Source organism: Eurypyga helias, unplaced genomic scaffold (genome assembly GCF_000690775.1).
Source record: "Eurypyga helias isolate BGI_N326 unplaced genomic scaffold, ASM69077v1 scaffold32045, whole genome shotgun sequence".
NCBI lineage: Eukaryota > Metazoa > Chordata > Aves > Eurypygiformes > Eurypygidae > Eurypyga > Eurypyga helias.
Window position 1 is genome coordinate 1 of NW_010252736.1, and position 18,668 is coordinate 18,668.

Sequence of the window (18,668 nt, forward strand, 5' to 3'; positions counted from 1 at the left end):
GCCGGGCCAGCGGCAGCTTGGAAAGGCAGGGCTGCTGACACCTGCGAGCGTGCAAGCCCCCGCGCATTCAGCGGGCGGCCTTGCTGCCTTGCCCTAGGATAGAGCCAGCTGTGAAAGCGGGCATGAGCGCTACACCCCTGCTCCGAGCCGAGTGCGCGGGGTGATGGACCCTTCCGGTCAGGGCACAAGCACCGCCCTGGGGACTGCCCTGGTGAATGCAGCAGGCTGCATCCTGTACAGGAATTCAGCAGCGCTGCCAGCCAGGCAGTAGCTCTTCAGGAGCTAAATTCATCTGTGTTTTACACCGCAGAAGCTTTCTAATAAAGAAATGCAGATCGTTAGCACCTGTCTAATGTTCTGTCAGGCAGGACGCTACCACAGGAGGCTGCCTGGGAGGGAAAAGTTTCATTGCTTTTCTACTCTCCTATCGTTAAAAAAATACTAGGAAAATACACTTATTAGAGAATCCAGGTAATTAATATAACACACTGAAGACTCAAGGGGGTTTTTTCCTCAACTTCAGAGTAGTGCTTGGTTAACTGCGCATGATTTAAGTTTTCCTTGCAACATTTTAATTCCAAATAAACTGGTTTCTGCTGCTATACTTGTTTAAGGGACCCATAATGCACATTTATTAATAAAACTTGATTCCATAAGCCTTTAGGAACACTTTGAAAAGCATGAATAGCATTGAGACGTCTAAATTCCACTTCTACTTTGTCTTTCTCTTTTCCACCCTGACTCTTCACTCATCTTTTCTCCTGTTTTAGCACGTGACAAGCAGAGGCCTGGTGACTTGTCTCACACAGTTCTGCAGTTGGTGCTTTTGCAGGTTACGTCACTGAAAAGGACGCCTTAAAATGAACAGGAACAGTGGGCGTCAACAGCATGGGGGTATTCTGAGGGACTCGGGCATTAGGTGGACTGTGAAACTTGCTTTGTTTGGTGAAGACCAAAGCCAGTGCTTTACACACTGAACAGCTGGACCCATCTGTCTGCTCAGTATCATGCTTACTGGCATGAATAGTTTGATGCAGGATACTACCTGAAGAGTCTTTAGCACACAGCTGCGGTCAAACCAGTTTGTATGTGCTACCTGATCTATCAGGCATGGGGAACATGAGGTAGTTTATACGTTGGTTGTCATCACAGCTTTTACGTATTTCAGAGCATTTTTTCTTCTTACAAGTGTGTAGTTAAAACACTTGCTCTCACTAGCGGCCACTGACAGCATCATACCTGTGCCCTTGCAGGATCCAGACCGTAAAATACTACCGTGTTATTCGCAAACCTCGGCCTCAGTTCTAGGCTGTATTTCAGCACACACCTAAATACTTTCATTGAACAGCCACACCTTTCTAAATTGATACCTTAGTCTGAAGACAAACATTCTTCAAACATCAATTAGTAATGTTGGTGCTGGGCACCCAAATCATGCTCTGTAGGGTTTAAATGCAAGGACTGTGTAAATAAAGGTAAGCAACATGACAAACTACTTTTAGACCAGTGTTCCAAATGCAACACCTAGCCTAGGAAGGAAAATCTCTTTCTTTTTTCTGTGGTTTAATGTAGGGCCTTTAATAACTCCCACGAGAATATTAACAACTGTTTGACTGAGACGAAGCTGGTAGCATGGCCTTTATCCTGACTTTTTCTTCTCATTTTTACTTATCTGTAACTGAAGTTATTTGAACTGAAGCCAGACACAATATTTTGGTTGTCACAACAAATTATATTGCAGAGAAATTAATTCTGCAACATAAGGACATTAAAAAGTAAGCCTTCTTGTCCCTTATTCTCTGCAAAATTTCTCAAAATAACATAAACTGAAATAAACCAAGCAAAATTTAATATACTTGCCTCTAATTAAAAAAAGTTATCAAAAAGAGAAAAATTTAACTTGGAATACCTAATTTTTCAAACTATTTTTAGGTTTTCATAATGGAGTAATTAGCAAGAATGTTACTTAATCAAGCAAAATGACTATTTTAAATGCCTGACTGCTTATATAAGTAACAGAATCTTAAAGCCACTTCTCTAACGTCCTGTTCCAGTTTGCTTATGACTAGTTCACATGGCACACTCTAAGTCAAGTCTCAGATGTTGACAAGTCATAGTTGTGGGATTCAGCCCTGGTGTAATCTTTCAGGGAAGAGTTTAAACTAAAACGTACTAATGAATATGGTCGTTATAAGGCTCTTAAGGAATTACCAAAACATGCTACGTTCTTAAGTATCTGGGGCCAGATTCTTTTCAACCAGTGGAAAGGAGAACTGCCCTCAGATTGCACTGGTGCTTCGCTTTCATATTTCCCAGGTGCAGGTAAAGAGCAGAAGAAAAGCAGCCCCATCACTTTTTGTTAGGAAATAAGAGCATTGAGGTAATGAAAAAGAAGAGGAAATGTTCAAAAATAATCTGCAAATAAAGAAATATTCTGTCTGCTCAGCACTAAATTGAGCTTGTTAATCAGTACTCAAAGGGTTCTAGCAGGAGGACTGAAAACAAAAGCAGCACTGCTAGAGCTGATCAGCGACAAGCTCCCAGGTTTTTCAGTCCAGTTCCGTAAGGTCTGCCATGCCCCCCCCCCCAAGGGTACTGTGCACTTCACAGAAGGATGCCCATACACGCTCACAGCTGTACTGAAGCAGCATTCTCGCTACCACCTGGCTAAACGTGTCACTTAAATCCAAAGGGTACTATTAAGACAGTTACAATGGAAGCTTTTCTCTCTCATTACCTAATTCTGCCATGGACACAGTTGGAGAGGTCTCCCCATTTGTAAAAGAACAATAAGGGAAGAAGCCCGATGCTGGTGTGTAGTCACATATTGGTTCTGGTTTGATTCCATTAATATCAAGACCCGACTGATCTGGAGAAGGCTGTATGTCTAAGTAGAAGCTGCTAACTGCAGAGTCTGCTTTGCTACCTTCAGGGGTATGCCCATCAATGTAATTACTGAGGTCATCATGTAGCTCTGTTAACCCATTGGTGGTGATATTGTATGTTGGTGTTAGTGGTTCTGCCTCTCCTGGTTGCTGCTGATGATCTCGCTGCTGCTGCTGCATTCGATGTTTCTGCACCTCCGCATACAGGCTGTCCCTCTGCTTTTTTGACATTCGACCAAACTTTACAGCTGAAATACAGACACACAATATGTTACATTTCTACAAAGCCACTACTGCATTTTAATTGTCTTGGGTCTTTCAGTACTACACGGAAGGAGACATAAAAGAGGCAAATCAGCAGGACAGGCAGACCTAAGAATCACTTGTCAGTTACAGGTAACACAGCTGCTGCATCTACCTTTGAAAGACCCTTATAAGGTGCTACTTAAATGGACCATTAAACATCACTGTTTTAGCTGTATACTAAAAATACTTTATATGTCCGCTAATGTTGACAGATGCATCTTGTCAGCATCCAAATCCTACCTAGAAAAACAGAAGCTAAACCACATTATGTTGGCCTGAGATGAACTGTCAGTTCCTACCAGCTGTATAATCATATTGCAGAGTGAACCTAGAATTAGGTAGAAACGTGTCGGGGTCTATCTCAAAAGCATCAAAAGCAAGTTGTATTTATATTAGGACCGAAGCACATGGGAAGAACACCAGAACCCCCTTTCAGTGTGGCTGTGACAAGCAAAAACGTTTACCTGGTGACTTACTGTAAAATCTGTGTATATACCTGCAGGCATGCGTGTGTGCACGTATGTATCTCTCCACAGAACTGTTACTGCTTTGAGAATTATTAAGTGTAAGCCAGAAGCAACTGGTTTGCAACACCCAGGGAATTCCTAACAACATAGTATGTGGTTTCTGGGACCTGTATCAGTTGTACCACCTTGTACCTGTCTACAAAAAAGCAAACATATTGGAGTGAGTAGTGATCAACATGATCAACATGATCAACTATTTCAGGTTTTTAGTTTCACGCCCAATAAAAAAATTAAGATGCTGTAACGCAAGAAGTAAATGTGATCTGAAAACAGTCTCCTTATTCGGGCCTCGTACACAGAGTAATGCACATGTATTTGTAGAGCATATAGTGTTGCTGTCACTGTGGCAGGGCAAAAGACTGAGTCAGATCTTCAAACTGGGTGCATGACGGCAGCTTCGTTATATGTACGGGGGAGGTACACAAGTATCGGCTACAAATCCAGCCCTGAGTTATCACAAGCTTCCATTTCGCAGAGGTGGGCTTTCGTCATTTCACAAGGTGTAATTTTAAGCTTAATATTAACAGCACTGGAACACATTTTCTTCAGAATTCTCTCTTTGAAAAAACACCGCTATTCTTTCTTTGCATTTTTTCCAATATTCAATATACACGTTTAAAATTCTCATCATATTGTGACACAGTTCTGATCTGTACCAATATGGCCAGCAGTGTTACTTGCAGCAACACTATGTCCCTTAAACTGGAGGGAACACACAAAGTATTAACGTCAGACTAAAAACCCTATCTCCAAGAAGTGACGAGGCAAAGCTTTTAACTGGGAACTGTAATAGATGAGTAAGAAAAAAGTAAATCCAGGAACTACACACATGCCCTGATTCAGATACATATCTACGTGAATACACAGCAACATAGAAACCCCCGCTCAGTGATCCCCACCGTCAGCCCCGGCACAATTAACCTGTCAATCCTATGTTGTTTTAGCTGAACATGCAGCATACTAAACTTCACTTTCTGGAGTTCAGCTGTGCGTTAGCAGGGCTTACCATCTCGAGACATCCCCACAGCAAGGCATTTCTGTAATCGGCAGTGCTGGCAGCGGTTTCTGCTAGTTCGGTCAATCAAACAGTTCTTCTGACGGGGACAGGAGTACGTAGCGTTGCTTTGCTGACTCCTCCTGAAAAAGCCCTGTAAGAGAGTTGCAAAATGCAAGGCAAGAAGCTGTTAATTGAAGGAGCAAATACGGACTCTGAAAGGTAGCAGACCTTACAGAAATGAAGTTCAAGTGCACTACAGTCGACGAAGTTAAGAGCTGTAGAGTTTTTTTTTTTCTCCTCGAAACAAACCAACCCAGTAACTGGTAGGAAACAATTAAAAAAGTGTTATGCTGCATAAAGTTTTCACTGATTCTACAGAGCCCATACTACATATGGGACACCAGTTCTTTCCAAATGAAATAAAACTAATTATGGACCTAGATTTCCTATCTTTCCTGGGTCAGCACAGAACTCCAAAATCACGAGGATTCAACAGCTGCTACCCTGTTCGGCTCTTTGCAGATGACAGTGGGCAGGCTCTGGTGTTCAACCTCACCAGCAAATGCCTGTGTTTAAAAACACAGAGCATGATGCTGAGCAGGTCCTTCTACAAAGAACAACTTGGTAACTTTTTTTTTTATTATTAGTCTGCTGCTAATTTAAAAAAAAAAAAAATAGGGTTCTGTCCAACTCATCACAGGGTTTCTGTTTTTAAGGAGGGGAGAAGCTGAAACAGATTTCATGTATTGTCTCTGTTCTGTGTCAGCTGCAGTGGGTAGAGTCACCTCCAAAGAAAGTTAGTGCTGGGAGGTTACGCAGTGGTGACAGCTTAGCCCTCTCCGGCCGAACGGTGCGTGTTACTAACCACTGTGCCAGCTGTTTGCTTTGAAGTCCATTTCATGTTTGCCACAGACTGCCCAAGCATAAGCTGCTGTGTGTGTAATACCTACTTCACAAGGATTCTGCGAAGATGTAGTCATTCTAAAGAGGCATTCGAGATCAGTGAGCACGGTATTTTAGTTTTGTTGCCACATAATGGATTAATTAACAGTGCTGCAAAGAGAATATTTCCTTAGAAAGGCTGGGCACCTTTTAATTAAAGCTGGACTTTTACCAAGTTTTTATTTATTTGAAGGCCACGTTCTGGAGTCCTTGGCACATGCACTCTGTCCAGACACTTGGAAATAACAGGAAGGATCTTTTCATGGCAAGTAAGGACGCTTCCTCGCAGAGAGAAACACGACAGAACACGGAAGTAAAGCCCCCCGCACACTCCATCCTAGGAGGGCACCAGCCTTCACTGACGATGTCCCTTTTATTAAAGCTTTGATGGGGAAACATGGCGCATAAAAAAACCAATGAAATTGAAGATGCCCATCTTTCATCACGTTGTCCTGTGCGTTGTTTCTTACCCATTTATTCTGGTCTTTGTTTCTCTCTGAGTGAACTTTGAACTGTTTTCTGATGTTTGCCAATAGTGAGATGATCAGTGACCTGCAGTGAGACTGGAAATACTGCACACACTGAGCTGTGAGTGAGTGCATTTTGCCTAAAGAAAACCTGAAATACCACATGGGTTTCTACCGTTCCAACATCGTGACTGATACCTGGTTCCTCCAGAGGGAAGGAGGTCGCTTCCTTCCCAGCTCTACTAGCACCCTTAGTGGAGCCTGTCCCGCTAGGGCAAGTGCACATGCACTGCGGTTCACCAGAAAAACGAGATGAGGTCTTGACCTGACCAGTGACTTACTGACCAAGGTCCTGCCTCTCCGCGTTAGCAGTCCCTTAAAAATTTCAGTTCTCCAAAGACGGTGACAGTTGCACTGAATGACATCCTTACATATGAACTGCATGGACCTTCAGCCACGCTGCGATCCTGGAAGGCACCTTCATCAATATGTGAAATAAGCCTGGCCAATAACCTCAAAGATCTGTACATTTTCCTTCAGCTGAGACGTATACTGAGTCTGCACTGCCAGTCTGGCACAATTCTCTTAATACAGAATAGTCTTGTCAAGCTGAGGATTATTTTTAGTATTATAATGGAGAAAATACTGGGCTTTTTGCTGTTCCAGATGTTCCCTAGAGACACAGCTGCTCAATACATTTTAGTGTACAATATATCAGCCACGTTACAGCTTGAAGCGAAATTTTCAATAGAGCAGAACTGCCTGAAACTGGGGCCTGTAAAAGCACTTGCACTTTACAAACCAGAATTGTAGTAGAGTGCTTTTAAAAACCAACCCTCCAATGTTACGTAGGCTCGTTGAAAAAAATATCAGCGGTAGCTAAAGTGAAAAAAACCCAACAAACCATCCCTTGCCTCACACTTCAGAAATTAATCTGAACTTGTTCAGAGCAGAAATCCACGAATCTGAGATGTGGGATTGCACTGACAACGAAGTTAAACTGAAGGTGTTTTACTCTCAGTGTTCTTCTACATAGAATCATAGAATCACTAGGTTGGAAAAGACCTTAGAGATCATCCAGTCCAACCATATCTGTCCGCCACTAAACCATATCTCTCAGCACCTCATCCACCCGTCTCTTAAACACATCCAGGGATGGTGACTCCACCACCTCCCTGGGCAGACTGTTCCAGTGCATGATAACCCTTTCGGTGAAGAACTTCTTCCTTACGTCCAAAACTTCTTCCTTACGTCCAAAAGGAAGGAACATTACATTGTTATTTATTTACGAGTTTCCTAACCTTTTGATGGTCCTTGAGCTCTCATATCATTATAAGACATGTGGGGCAGCCCCTGTTAGAGCAGCCTTCTGTAAGTAAATACAGTGACTTCCTAGGCTGGTTCTTCCCCCCGCTTTATTAGAAGAAGAGGAGACGCTGTATTCTGTTGTTTTACTTCCTTGCTTTGCCAGAGGCACGGAACTAGCTAAAATTCGTCCAGCAGGAAGGAGGAGGTGGATGCATGCATGGTACACTTGTGTACATTCAGGCATTGTGCAAACCAGCCCAGGCCACATGCTTTTCATTGCACGCACGTTCACAACCACTGTTTTGCATTCAGTCGACTGCCAAATGGCCCGCAGACAGAGTGGACCCCTCTTGATCAAGCACCCAAAGGAAACTACTCCTACACTAGAACACATCACCATGTTACAGCAGCCCGACCGCTGGCACGGTCTGAACCAGGAGCCCTGCCTCCTGATGTCAGTGTAAGGACCCAGCGGATTCTGATGCGTCGTCACTGAGCTTTGCATGCCTCCCTTTTTATGTAGGGCCATTAACTCAGTGCCAGAAGAGCAGGGCAGATACAAGCCATAGCTTCATCTCGGCATTTCAGACTCCTATTTATATACAACACAATATATGGGTTTTCATATGCTGCCAAGAAATCAAGTTGGGGAAAAAAGGGCACAAGAACTTCTCATCTGCAAGTCAGTTTGAATAACAGCTTGTTAAAAAAGAACTTTGAAATGTAAATAGCAGTTTCTGCAAAGCCTATTAATAGTTTCAGTAACTGCACTGCTCAGTGGCTCGGTGTTACAGACGTGTCTAAGTTTGCTCCTCAGCAGGGGAAAAGCCAGTTGTGCTTCCCTGACGTCCCAAGTGGCAGAGCACACACTCCCTCACCACTGCGGCACAGGCTGAAATGCTGAGCTCATGTTTGGTCTTTTGACAAATTTTCGTTTAATGAATTGATTCCTACAGTTCATTAACATATCCACTTCCACTTCTGTATACACATATGTCTTAATTAGCTGCTCATTGGCTGTTTAATTACAAGAAAACAGCTGACAGCTGCCTTGCTGCATCCTAATGGCAGGCCTTTTGGAATGACTGTATGCAAGCCTGTGACAACAAAGGCTTACTCATAATCCCATGATTTATGGCTAATACGTAAAGACTTCCATGTATCATTAAGTTTTGCATTATTCTGAGCAATTAACAATTAGTTGGGGGGGGCTCACTCTTCTACTGTTTTCTAAAGCAAACTATTGCAAATTTTCTTCAAAGAAACACCAGAAAAACACACTGTCATATGAAAGACAGGTGACCATTCAAACTGGATTTTTAACCCTCTAGCAGTGAGCACGTGTTTTAGTTGTAAAGGGAGGAGAGCGCTGTGACAATACTGTGGAATGAACTTTGTTAACAAGGTATTTGGTAAGAAAGTTACAGTGTCGCTGCATGGCCAGTTCCACACAGACGGGAGCCAGACCGTATCAGGTTATCCCTGGCTTCTGACGAGCTTTTTCTGTAACATGGCCATCTCTTTGCTAGCATGTGTTGCTTGGAAGTGGCTAGGCAAAATATTGAGAAAAACTTCAAGAGCCTGAATTCAAGGTAAACGTTTGCCATGCCAACGTGACGCTCCACGTTCAACAGGGTAATGAGAAGTTGGCTAGGAAAGGGAATGAATGAAACTTGTGAACAAAAGTAACGCCAGGTGGAAGGGAGAGTGCAGCAGGCATTGACAAGCACAGCCCTTCCGTGTGGTTACAGTGAACAAGGCTGTGTCGGGCCTTAGGAGACACAAGAGACTAAAGGCGGTACCTGTAAAGCCCTGAACGTGTGAGAAGTCTACAGTCAAGTAAAGAGAGGGAACACGAATAACACATTTGAGGGTCACTTGGGCATGAACTAACACCGCTGAGAGCAAAAGCAAGTAACTGCATCTGCAAATTAAAAGAGTTGATCAACAAAAACTTCATTTCAAACTAAACGCTTCTCTATGTCCTTCTGAAGCATTCAGGTATTTTCTGACCACGATGAACTGGATTCAGCTTTCAGTTAGGCAAAAAAAACACGGATGCGTACAGACCAGCATGTCCTTTCGCAGCACGGCCCCTAATGTAGCGCGTGAGGTTGTTAACGGGTTCCCACAACCAACGGTTGAAGAAGCGCTCCATACAGATACTGGGTTTTTCAGTAGTTCTGCTACAACACTAGCATTTCCAGTCTTACGCAGGAGAACAACCTTTTATTTCTGAGCCGTGGTACAGTCTCTGTGTCATTCTTCATCCATGCTTCCGAGCAAAAGTCTCGTATGATTAACCTCATCTTCCCTTTCCCCCATTATATGCTGTGTACAGGGTATCAGCAGTGGTCAGATAGAAAAAAACCCTCCCTTTTCAAATGTACTTATAATAAGCCACAGCCTCCCTAGGTAAAAGTATAAAACAGAGCCTGGCTACAATATTTTTTTTTCCACTGGGGGAGAGAAAGAGGAGAGGGTGTTACATTTTATTTTTTAAAGGCAGAGTCAAACTCAGCTAAATAGGTCAATGGGTTGGGAGTAGTCGATGTGTGTGCAAAAAAACACAGGCACTAGCTTCATAAAACCAGCCAGTAACATCGCAGCAAGGTAGGAAATGAAAACTTCTCAAGAAACACTAACTGGCTTCACCACAGATCTTCAATTCCAGTTATGTGAAATGCAATATAACAACAAAAACCGATCAGAAAGCTTTTGATTATGCGAAACGCAAGGGTCACAAACCTGTAGAAGAGAAACTGGATCAGTGAAAGGCAATTTGATGGGAGCTGTTTCATACATGATACAGATTAAGATTGCAAAATAGGTTTTAGCAACTAAAACTTCACCTCAGATTTTAAATTAATTGTATTTCTGGTGGTTATTAGTATTCACACAGTGACACTTAACACTACTGTTAAGTAACATTAAAGTTCACACCAAACTGGAGCAAAAAACAGTAAGGGCTGAAAACATCCCACTTTGCCTCTGCTGCTACTGCTGCCTGTAGATCATTCTTGACAGGCCTGGCTTGAGAGGGCAGCAGCACATCTGTTCACTCCTGATGACGAAGGCCCCGCTCCTGCCATCTGATGCGCATGGATGGATCTGCAGCACCTGTGCAGAACCTCTCTGACTTCTCTGGTTGGTCCAGGAATCAGAGCACAGGACTGGGAACTGCGTCTTCAGAGCAAAGCACTTCACAAAGGAAGGTTTAGCACAACATGAAGCGCAATGTAAGCATGCTCAAACCTGCAGAGATCATAGCCACAGAGAAGCTGGGAAAAAAAGTACCAACACGCACCTGGCTCATTTGGCAGAAGCCAAGCTATGCCAACTTCTTCACCAGCCAAAATAGTTCTGTTGGGCGAGACTTTGTTGACATTACTGTGGAGGAGCATAGCACAAACAAACCCCATCTGCTACAGTAGGGCATTTAAAATGCTGTCTAGGCTGTGATCATTTGCACTTCCCTGTGACTTGTGCCCACCAGCACTCCCCTATCTGTCACTGCTTGCAGGTCAGCTGGGCTCTGGCATTAAACAAGTAAGCTTCAGAGTTCTTTCCCTCCTGAAAGGGAAATAACCTGGTCAACTTAAATTGATATTCGTTGGCTTTACAATTCTGCCTGAAGTTGTATGGCTAGGAAACCTTATTCTGCTACTCCCTGAGAAGGAGGTAATGCCTCACTTCATTCACTGGGCCATTGTCTTATTTATTCACGTGCACATTGCTGTCAAGGCTCAGCTGGGTTTCGGTGTGCTGAGCCTGTACATGCCTGCTTGCCTTCCCTTCTGCCCTTTGCCACCAGCTGACCATTCTGGTGGGATTCTCAGCAGCAGACAGGATTGCACCAGAGCTCCCAGAAAACTGACTTTATATGGAATTCGAAGGCAAACCATTTGTTCTAAAACATAAGGAACTGCACATGCATTTCTCGCTATCAGGCCAGCATCTCTTGTCCTGACTGCTGGGGGTACATAACGGACTTCTAATAACTCAGGTTTGCAGTTATTCCCGATAAAGCACAGTCACTGGTGGAGGAATGCCCAACGGATACGTCTGTCTCCTACCCGCAGTGCTAAGTGCCTACCAGCTATGTGCTAATGAATGTGACTGAGTACGGTGCGCTCTTCTGCTTCCTTTTGCATGCAGTCGTCCTGCTGCTTTTGCTGAGGGCTTTTTTCACCCACAGGCCTTAGGAGAAGGCAAGGCCAAAGAACTGCATGAAGATGAAGCAGAAGATACTACGGCTGGCAACCTTCCTTTCCTTTGGCAGCCTGTTCCTGTTCTGCAGCAAGCCCTGGCGAGAAGGGCCGGCCTTCTGCGTAGAGGAGTGTTAGCATTACGCTAACCTCAGTCTGTTGACAACGGTGTTTGCCGTGGATCTTGAGGCCATCTCTCAGGTGTGCTGGCCCCAGACCATTTAAGGCTTAAAGAGGTCTCGGCCTCGAACATAACTTGATATTCTCTGACAAGACAGTCATAGAGCAGAATTCCCACTGCGAATGTCTGCCCCTTCACACAGCTGAAGTCTGACAGACGCTGCTCAACCACATAAAGCTGAAAAAAGGAACCACTTCATAATCAATGCATTTGTAGCGCACTTCTTGCACTTTCCCTAGCAACAGCAGTTACAAAGGGCTGAAGGTGCTGTCCTATATAATTTTAAAATCTTAGGTATTTTTTTGTTTGTTTGTTAACTTCCTTCCTACCTATACTTCCATGAGTCTGAGGGAACGTGTTAAAGCAAACACAAAAAACTTCCTTGGAGAAACACAAAAGAAGTCTCTATAATGTGAAAGCAAGGAAGTTGCTTTTTGAAGACGGGTGATAGTATCAGGAACTTCAGGAGTGCAGAATGAAAACTGTCAAATATAAGTTCTTCCCACCTGAAGTGCAGAGTGGCAAACCTATCAGCATGGGATTGCAGCACGTACGTACATGAAGGAAGCAGCAAGCCAGAGGACAGCTGTGCGCACTGTGTCATTCCCAAGCTAGCGCTGTAATTCTGCGCCAGCGACAAAAAGGAGTGATTAGCTTCGCGGCACTCGGGCCTAGTGTTAGCGCTGTCCCATTTAATTCTGTGTTGTGAGGGACAAACTAAGCAGAAGACAAATCCTTCTAGTGTAATCTTTGTTCACTGGTGTTACGGAAGCTATGAACCCAGGAAAAAATCCAAAGCTTAAGCCTTACACGGCAATGGTTGCACTGCAAGGAATAGGCACTGCCTCCAGGTTAACACCAGTAGCGTGTTATTTGTGCAACATCACCTTCCGTAGCAAACAGATTTGTAACTAGCAGATTGCAAAAGAAAACTGAGAAGACAGAGCTCTCACATATTTTCACACAGCTTCTTAGCAATTTATAAAGCAAAACACAGAGGGAGATTCAAGGCAGACACAAACTCCCTCTCAAGTGAATCCACAGAAAAGATTCTTTGTGGTATGCGAAAAGCACATCATCTTTCTGTACCTCTCCTGCTTATTCACAGTTTACAGCACACACAGCACAACTGCATGAGTTTTGAAGCTTGTCCTGAAATAAATATGTGTATGTGTGCGTGTCAGAAGTACCCTATTTAAAACCCCACTAAACCCAGTACTTCAGAATCCCCAATTGATTTTGCATTCTTCGAAAAGGAATCTCCAATCCACCTTTAGCTCAATGCTTGCTCTTTGAAAAAGGAAGGGAAAAAAAAATCACTATCAAAAGGCTAAATGCTGTTTTAAGACTTAATATTTTAGAAGCTTACCTTGCAGCCTTCACATGTAATGACACCATAATGGATTCCTGATGATTTGTCTCCACAGATCTTGCATGGAATAATTTCAATTTGAGCTGCAACAGAAGCACGCAACCAGTTAATTACATTTTCTTTTAAACACCTTATAAAAGCATTCCCTGATCAGCATTTGTACAGTGAAAACTAATAACCTGCTAAACATTATACTGCATTAACTATTCATTGCTGAACTGCAAGGGTCCCCTAGAGCTTTGGACTAAATTATGGCTGCTCATTATATAATAGCTTTTGGGTTATTAAAATGGGTCATTTGAGAAGGTGTTTAAGAACCCACAAGAAGGCTAGAATCAGCATTTCAAAGCCAAAAAGAATAGGACAGTTTACATTTTGGCCAAAGAGTTAAGACAACACTAGAACGGCTTCTTCCAATCTTATTCCTGTGAGATTGTGAAAGGAATTGTGAAGTTTGCCCTGCCTGAAAAGGAATGGAGCACCTTTACCAGATGACACCATCATGCCATCCAGCTCACGTGACTGGCCAATCCCAAAGAGAAGCAGCAAGGTAAACAGCAACTGCATTGTACACAAGAAATCCAAAATTCACCTCTCCGAACTGAAAGCAAATTATCAGTACGTGTTTGTATTAGTTGCTGCAGAACAAATGAGGGAGGAAAATACAGCAGTATTCTAGTCAGCTTACAAAAACCAAAGGAGTCGGGGTGCAGTCTGGAAAATGCCACAGCGCCCCGATATGAAAGCCCCAATTCTTTAAAATTAAACTTCACACGTAACACGTGACAACATCCGAAATCGCATCTATTACTCTCTTAGAGCGCACTAGCTTAGCTCCTGTTGTGTTCCTAATGCTGCTTTCAAAAAGTCACGGCCCCTCTTACAAACACTGCATTTCCCATGCCATTCAATCCTCAACCAACTGCTCATTATTCAACAAAAATCCTCTTCTGATGCTACTCTCCACTCCATTTCACTGCAGCCCGACATCATAGCTCAGGATCAGGCTCGAACTTAACTATAAAACAGAAGAGCAGAAGACTTTTGGCACGGCACTGACTGTGCTAAAATACTCCTTCAAAATCCTCCCCGGCTGACATCGGATGCAGTGACCGGCGCAGCTGAGTAGTAACCGAACAGCACCCGTTTGCTCCCAGGAACATCACAGCAGCTAAAACACTGTGCTGAGGAAAGCAGCGCCCGCAGACTACAGTGCTCTCCTCCTGACAGTTCTGTCTCAGCAGCTTTCAAAATATTTTCATACAGCAGGGCACCACTTGCATCTGCTTCCATCATAAGGATCTTCGCGTTCGTGGCCTTTAATCCCCCACCTTCCCTGCAGCAACAAAACGATAGGCTGAAACAAAAGTCTGTTCAGGGTGCTCAAGAAAGGAAATACTTCCCTACAGTCCCACAAAAACTGTTCTAATTTCACTGTGCTCTCAGCTAACACATGAAACACAGTGGAGCAGGAAGCCAGCTAATAAGAGGGAAAAATAATGTACGCTATTTTATTAATGCGTTGCATTAATTGCTACTAGAGCTTCATATGTTTATGCACAATGCTTGGAGTGGGAAGGGCAGCATAACCCCACTTTACCTCAACAAATCCAACAACAGGCTGAGGTCCACAGAAACTCAGAATTGGTGTCACATGCCGTTCAGATGCTGAGAGCAACCCTGTGGGCAATTCCAGAACAGATCCACCATTCCCAGTTGCGCCTTTTGCATGTATGATCATTTTTCTACTCTGCTACAGTGAACCAGCAGCCTTCTCCACTCCTTTGACAGGGCAGTGACAAGGTTTATCTCAACAGCTACATGGCAATGTATTTTTCACACTTCACTTTTATGTACATAATTACTGCCTTATTTTGAATAGGTATGATATAATTGGATCTTGTTTATCTACAATCTCCAGCGCATTAGGTAAATCACCCATGAAGCCTGTCTATGCAATCCCTATTTTTTGAACAACAGCACATTTGCTGAGTGTTTCTGGAGGAAGGTAACACGCCTTCAAAGTGATGGCCTAAAGCTAGGTTACTGATAGTCTAAAAGGTGCCATAATTAGTCCCAAATGCCTTACTCGGAGAGGAGAATCTCCATATATTCACAGGCTCCAGCTGTGCCAGCATTTGCCGACCACTGTGTCTATGTACCAAATGAGGTATTATTTTAGAATTCCAGATTTCCTCGAATTTACTGCATCTTCAAGGTGCTCCGTTTCATTGAAGCAGGCAGCATTTAAAACACCAACCTGTCATTTCACTCTGAGATACAGGACACTGGGATGAAAGGCAGAAGTGAAACACGCTTGGGACTGCCACAACCAATTGTATTCCAAATTAATGTGCGGAAAGACATCAGATCAATTACTGCTGCACGTGGTTGCCTCTGCAAATCAATTCCTTGAAATGGAATCCCTGCCGCAAGTTCATACTTTCCATGCAGCATGAAAGGCCTTAGATACTTTAAACATACTCAATGCAAATTGCCTGTGCCAAGATTATGCATTTTTCTTACCAGGGTGAAAATATTTTCCCCACTTTTAACTTTGACATGCAAATATGTACTTGCTAAAACCTTGTTCTTATGCAAACAAGGCAGGTGGGAAATACTTTTACATGTCAAGAATATGTTCCAACTTGGTTTCTCACATTCCCAGAGTTACTTAAAGCTTCCTACTGTGCTCACGTTAATTGTACCTGGTCTGTGCTTACACATATTTATATGCTATGTTTTCCAAGACTATATAAAATACTCTAATTCATGCTTTAGACTAGAATTAGCCTAAATTACAGTTTACAATTTCTGTCTCCTGGGGTGGTGCTCAGGCTGATTCTGGTTCATACATGAGCAAATTATTTCTCAAATATGAATTGCAGAAAAAAAATAAACTCTTGTGGTTGCTTAGAAACCGCTACAGATACACAGGTGACAGATGTAGTTTATATTACCAGATTAAAGGCCTAAGAATCTTTCACACCCTGAAATAACAGTGCTCCAGAATACTACCAAGGGTGTCCTCTGTCAAAGGCAGCGATGAATAGGAATAAAAGCCCAAACAGACCACCAAGAGCAACACATGCAAGCTCAAGCACAGAGCAAGTTGCTACAGAAACGGCTCCTGAGAGACACAAGTGACCATTAAGGGCCGGAGGTAGCAGCTGTTATGAACTGATGTTGGACACAAGGCAAAGTTGTCTCCATAGGAAACGGCATCTGACCTCATGAAGATCTCTCAGTATATGTGACTGACATGTAGCTACAACTATCCGGAGTGTGTAGTGTTTCTTCTGCTGTAATGCCGTATTATCTTCATTTTACAGCAGGAGGATTGAGTGCAGACTCAGACGTGCTCAAGATCAGACAGGACAGGAACTTGAGCCAAAGTATTACTGGGGAAAACGTATGTGTGTTTTTCCCCTGATCCTTTCTTCTTCCTCCATCCACTGTATCTTCACTTGGCAACTGTCTGAAGAAACACTGGTATGCTTAAATGACACAATTGCTTCCACCTGATTCCCAGTGAACATGCCTACTAGACAACCAGAGGACGCACCAAACAACATCTGTTGGCATCCGGAACCCAAGAATGTGCCTTATTCCCTCCTACTCCAAACCTTCCTTCTTTCCCCAAGTTTGAAACAGTTTCACTGGGCCTGCCTGCGTTTTTCAAGCTCCCTCCCCCAACCAACCCCTCTAGACAGCCTCTCCCTCTTTATTAATTCCCACATGGTGAAATGCTGCTTTATTCCTTGCCTGGTTGGAGCAGCAGAGGAGGAAAGAAATCTAGTTCTGTGTCTGGAAGGCAATGCTCTGCACAAGCTCACCACAGCCTTAGGTTCTTCTTCCTTTCTGACTCTTTGGGCAGACTCCAATCAGGACAAGAGCCCATACAGTCAAGTAAAGCAGGGGGCATCTTTGTCCCCAGTTGGGCCATTTCAGTAACACACGGGGCCTCTGCCCAGGAAAGTGTACTGCCAGTCCACCCCAAAGATAATATTTTTCAAAAGAAAAAAAATCATTTTCCAAAGACAGAAGTTTTTTCCTCCCCATTAATGTGACTAAATGAAACATTTGTTTGTAGCAAATTAATTGTCTTGGGGTAGAGCAAGGATTTTCCCATTCCTCCTCTTGCTGTCACAGTTATTTTAAAATTGTATATTCACACAGATCACGTTATTTTTTTCCCCATTCGCATCAGGCATGAAAACTCTGATTTGGTATCCTGGGAAGGGCTCTTCGATGGAAGCAAAAACTGTTCCTCATTCCTGCCCTTCAGGTGAGATTCACCCAGCTGACCTGAGCTGTCTTGAAAGTTGGGCAATTAGCTGAATTTAATTGTCCTGTCTAGTGATAAGGAAAGGAGGAAGAAGGAGAGACGAACAGAAAGGGAAGTAGAAAGAGAAGGTGAGACAGAAAAAGGGAGAAGGCATGATTCATCTTGCTCAAGACAAACGAGATGAACCCCTGAACGGAGGTGCTTCCTCCTCACTCACCAGAGGAGGACTTTAATGATACCTTAATCAGAAGCCTAACTTTTAGAAAGTGAAAGTCAGGTGAATCCTACTGCCTCTTGCTATTTCTAAATTTAAACGCACCACTTTCTAGAAAGGAAAACCTATGTAGGAAGCGCTCCCTTCCCCCACTGTAGCACACGGGGTCCCAGATGCCTGTGTACGCTGGCACCGTTGAGGTAAAAGCATGCTATGGAGTTCCCCATCGCAGCTCCCACCCTTCAGCTCTCAGGGCAGCAATATCGAGAAATGTTCCTGATGAAATCCCTCTATGAAATTCCAGGTGTACAACTTCCTTTTTCACTCAGTAGGTGGTGAACATAAGCACGTACTGGTTAATCTGCCAGACTGGTCTCAGTTTCTTAAAACCTCTGTGGGCACTGAGCGTCCCGCTCTGATCCACTGGCTTTCTGGGGAAAGCACCCTAACCAGAACCGCAAGGCGAACTGAGGACTTTCCTCGAGGCTAGATGTACATACAACAGCCAGGACTGCAGATGGGATCTCCTGGGTACTGCTGAAGAAGTTATCCCTTCTTTGACTGCAAGAAAGGCTTAAACTCCTTTCCCTGAACATGGCTCGCCTGTCCCCCACTTCCCAGGGTATGCACTATTTTGCAGCTTCAAAATAAAGATGATACATATACAAGTTGGGCTAACCTGCTTCTAAAGGGAAGCAGTTTGTGCCAGACATCACTGCTAGTGCTGTTTGCAAGTATATTGATTAAATTAGGAGGCATACATATTCACTGACATATTCATACATATTCATTGACTCAAACAAGGGTACTGCATGTAATGTGGTATTTAAAGTAACATAATATCTGATCACAAACTGAATTAACAAGGAATGATTTTACTATATAATATTCTAATCTTCCTGCATTTTCAGCTTCATTACCTAAATAATTTGCTCTGTCGTGTACCCTAAGTAATTTGAGCTGGCTGCAAATT

At 43.4% G+C, this 18,668-nt stretch overlaps 1 protein-coding gene across 1 annotated transcript; it reads right to left on the minus strand.

The window, feature by feature from the left end:
* Positions 1-2,737: 2,737 nt before the first annotated feature.
* LOC104505237 (nuclear receptor ROR-alpha-like) lies at positions 2,738-13,760 on the minus strand (the record flags this gene model as incomplete). The annotated part of the gene is made up of 4 exons (XM_010152465.1): positions 13,682-13,760; positions 13,191-13,339; positions 4,725-4,866; positions 2,738-3,133 (listed from the first exon to the last, which is right to left on the minus strand). Coding segments are annotated over exons 1-4 (766 nt in total), but the record flags the coding sequence as incomplete, so codon positions are not given.
* Positions 13,761-18,668: the final 4,908 nt, after the last annotated feature.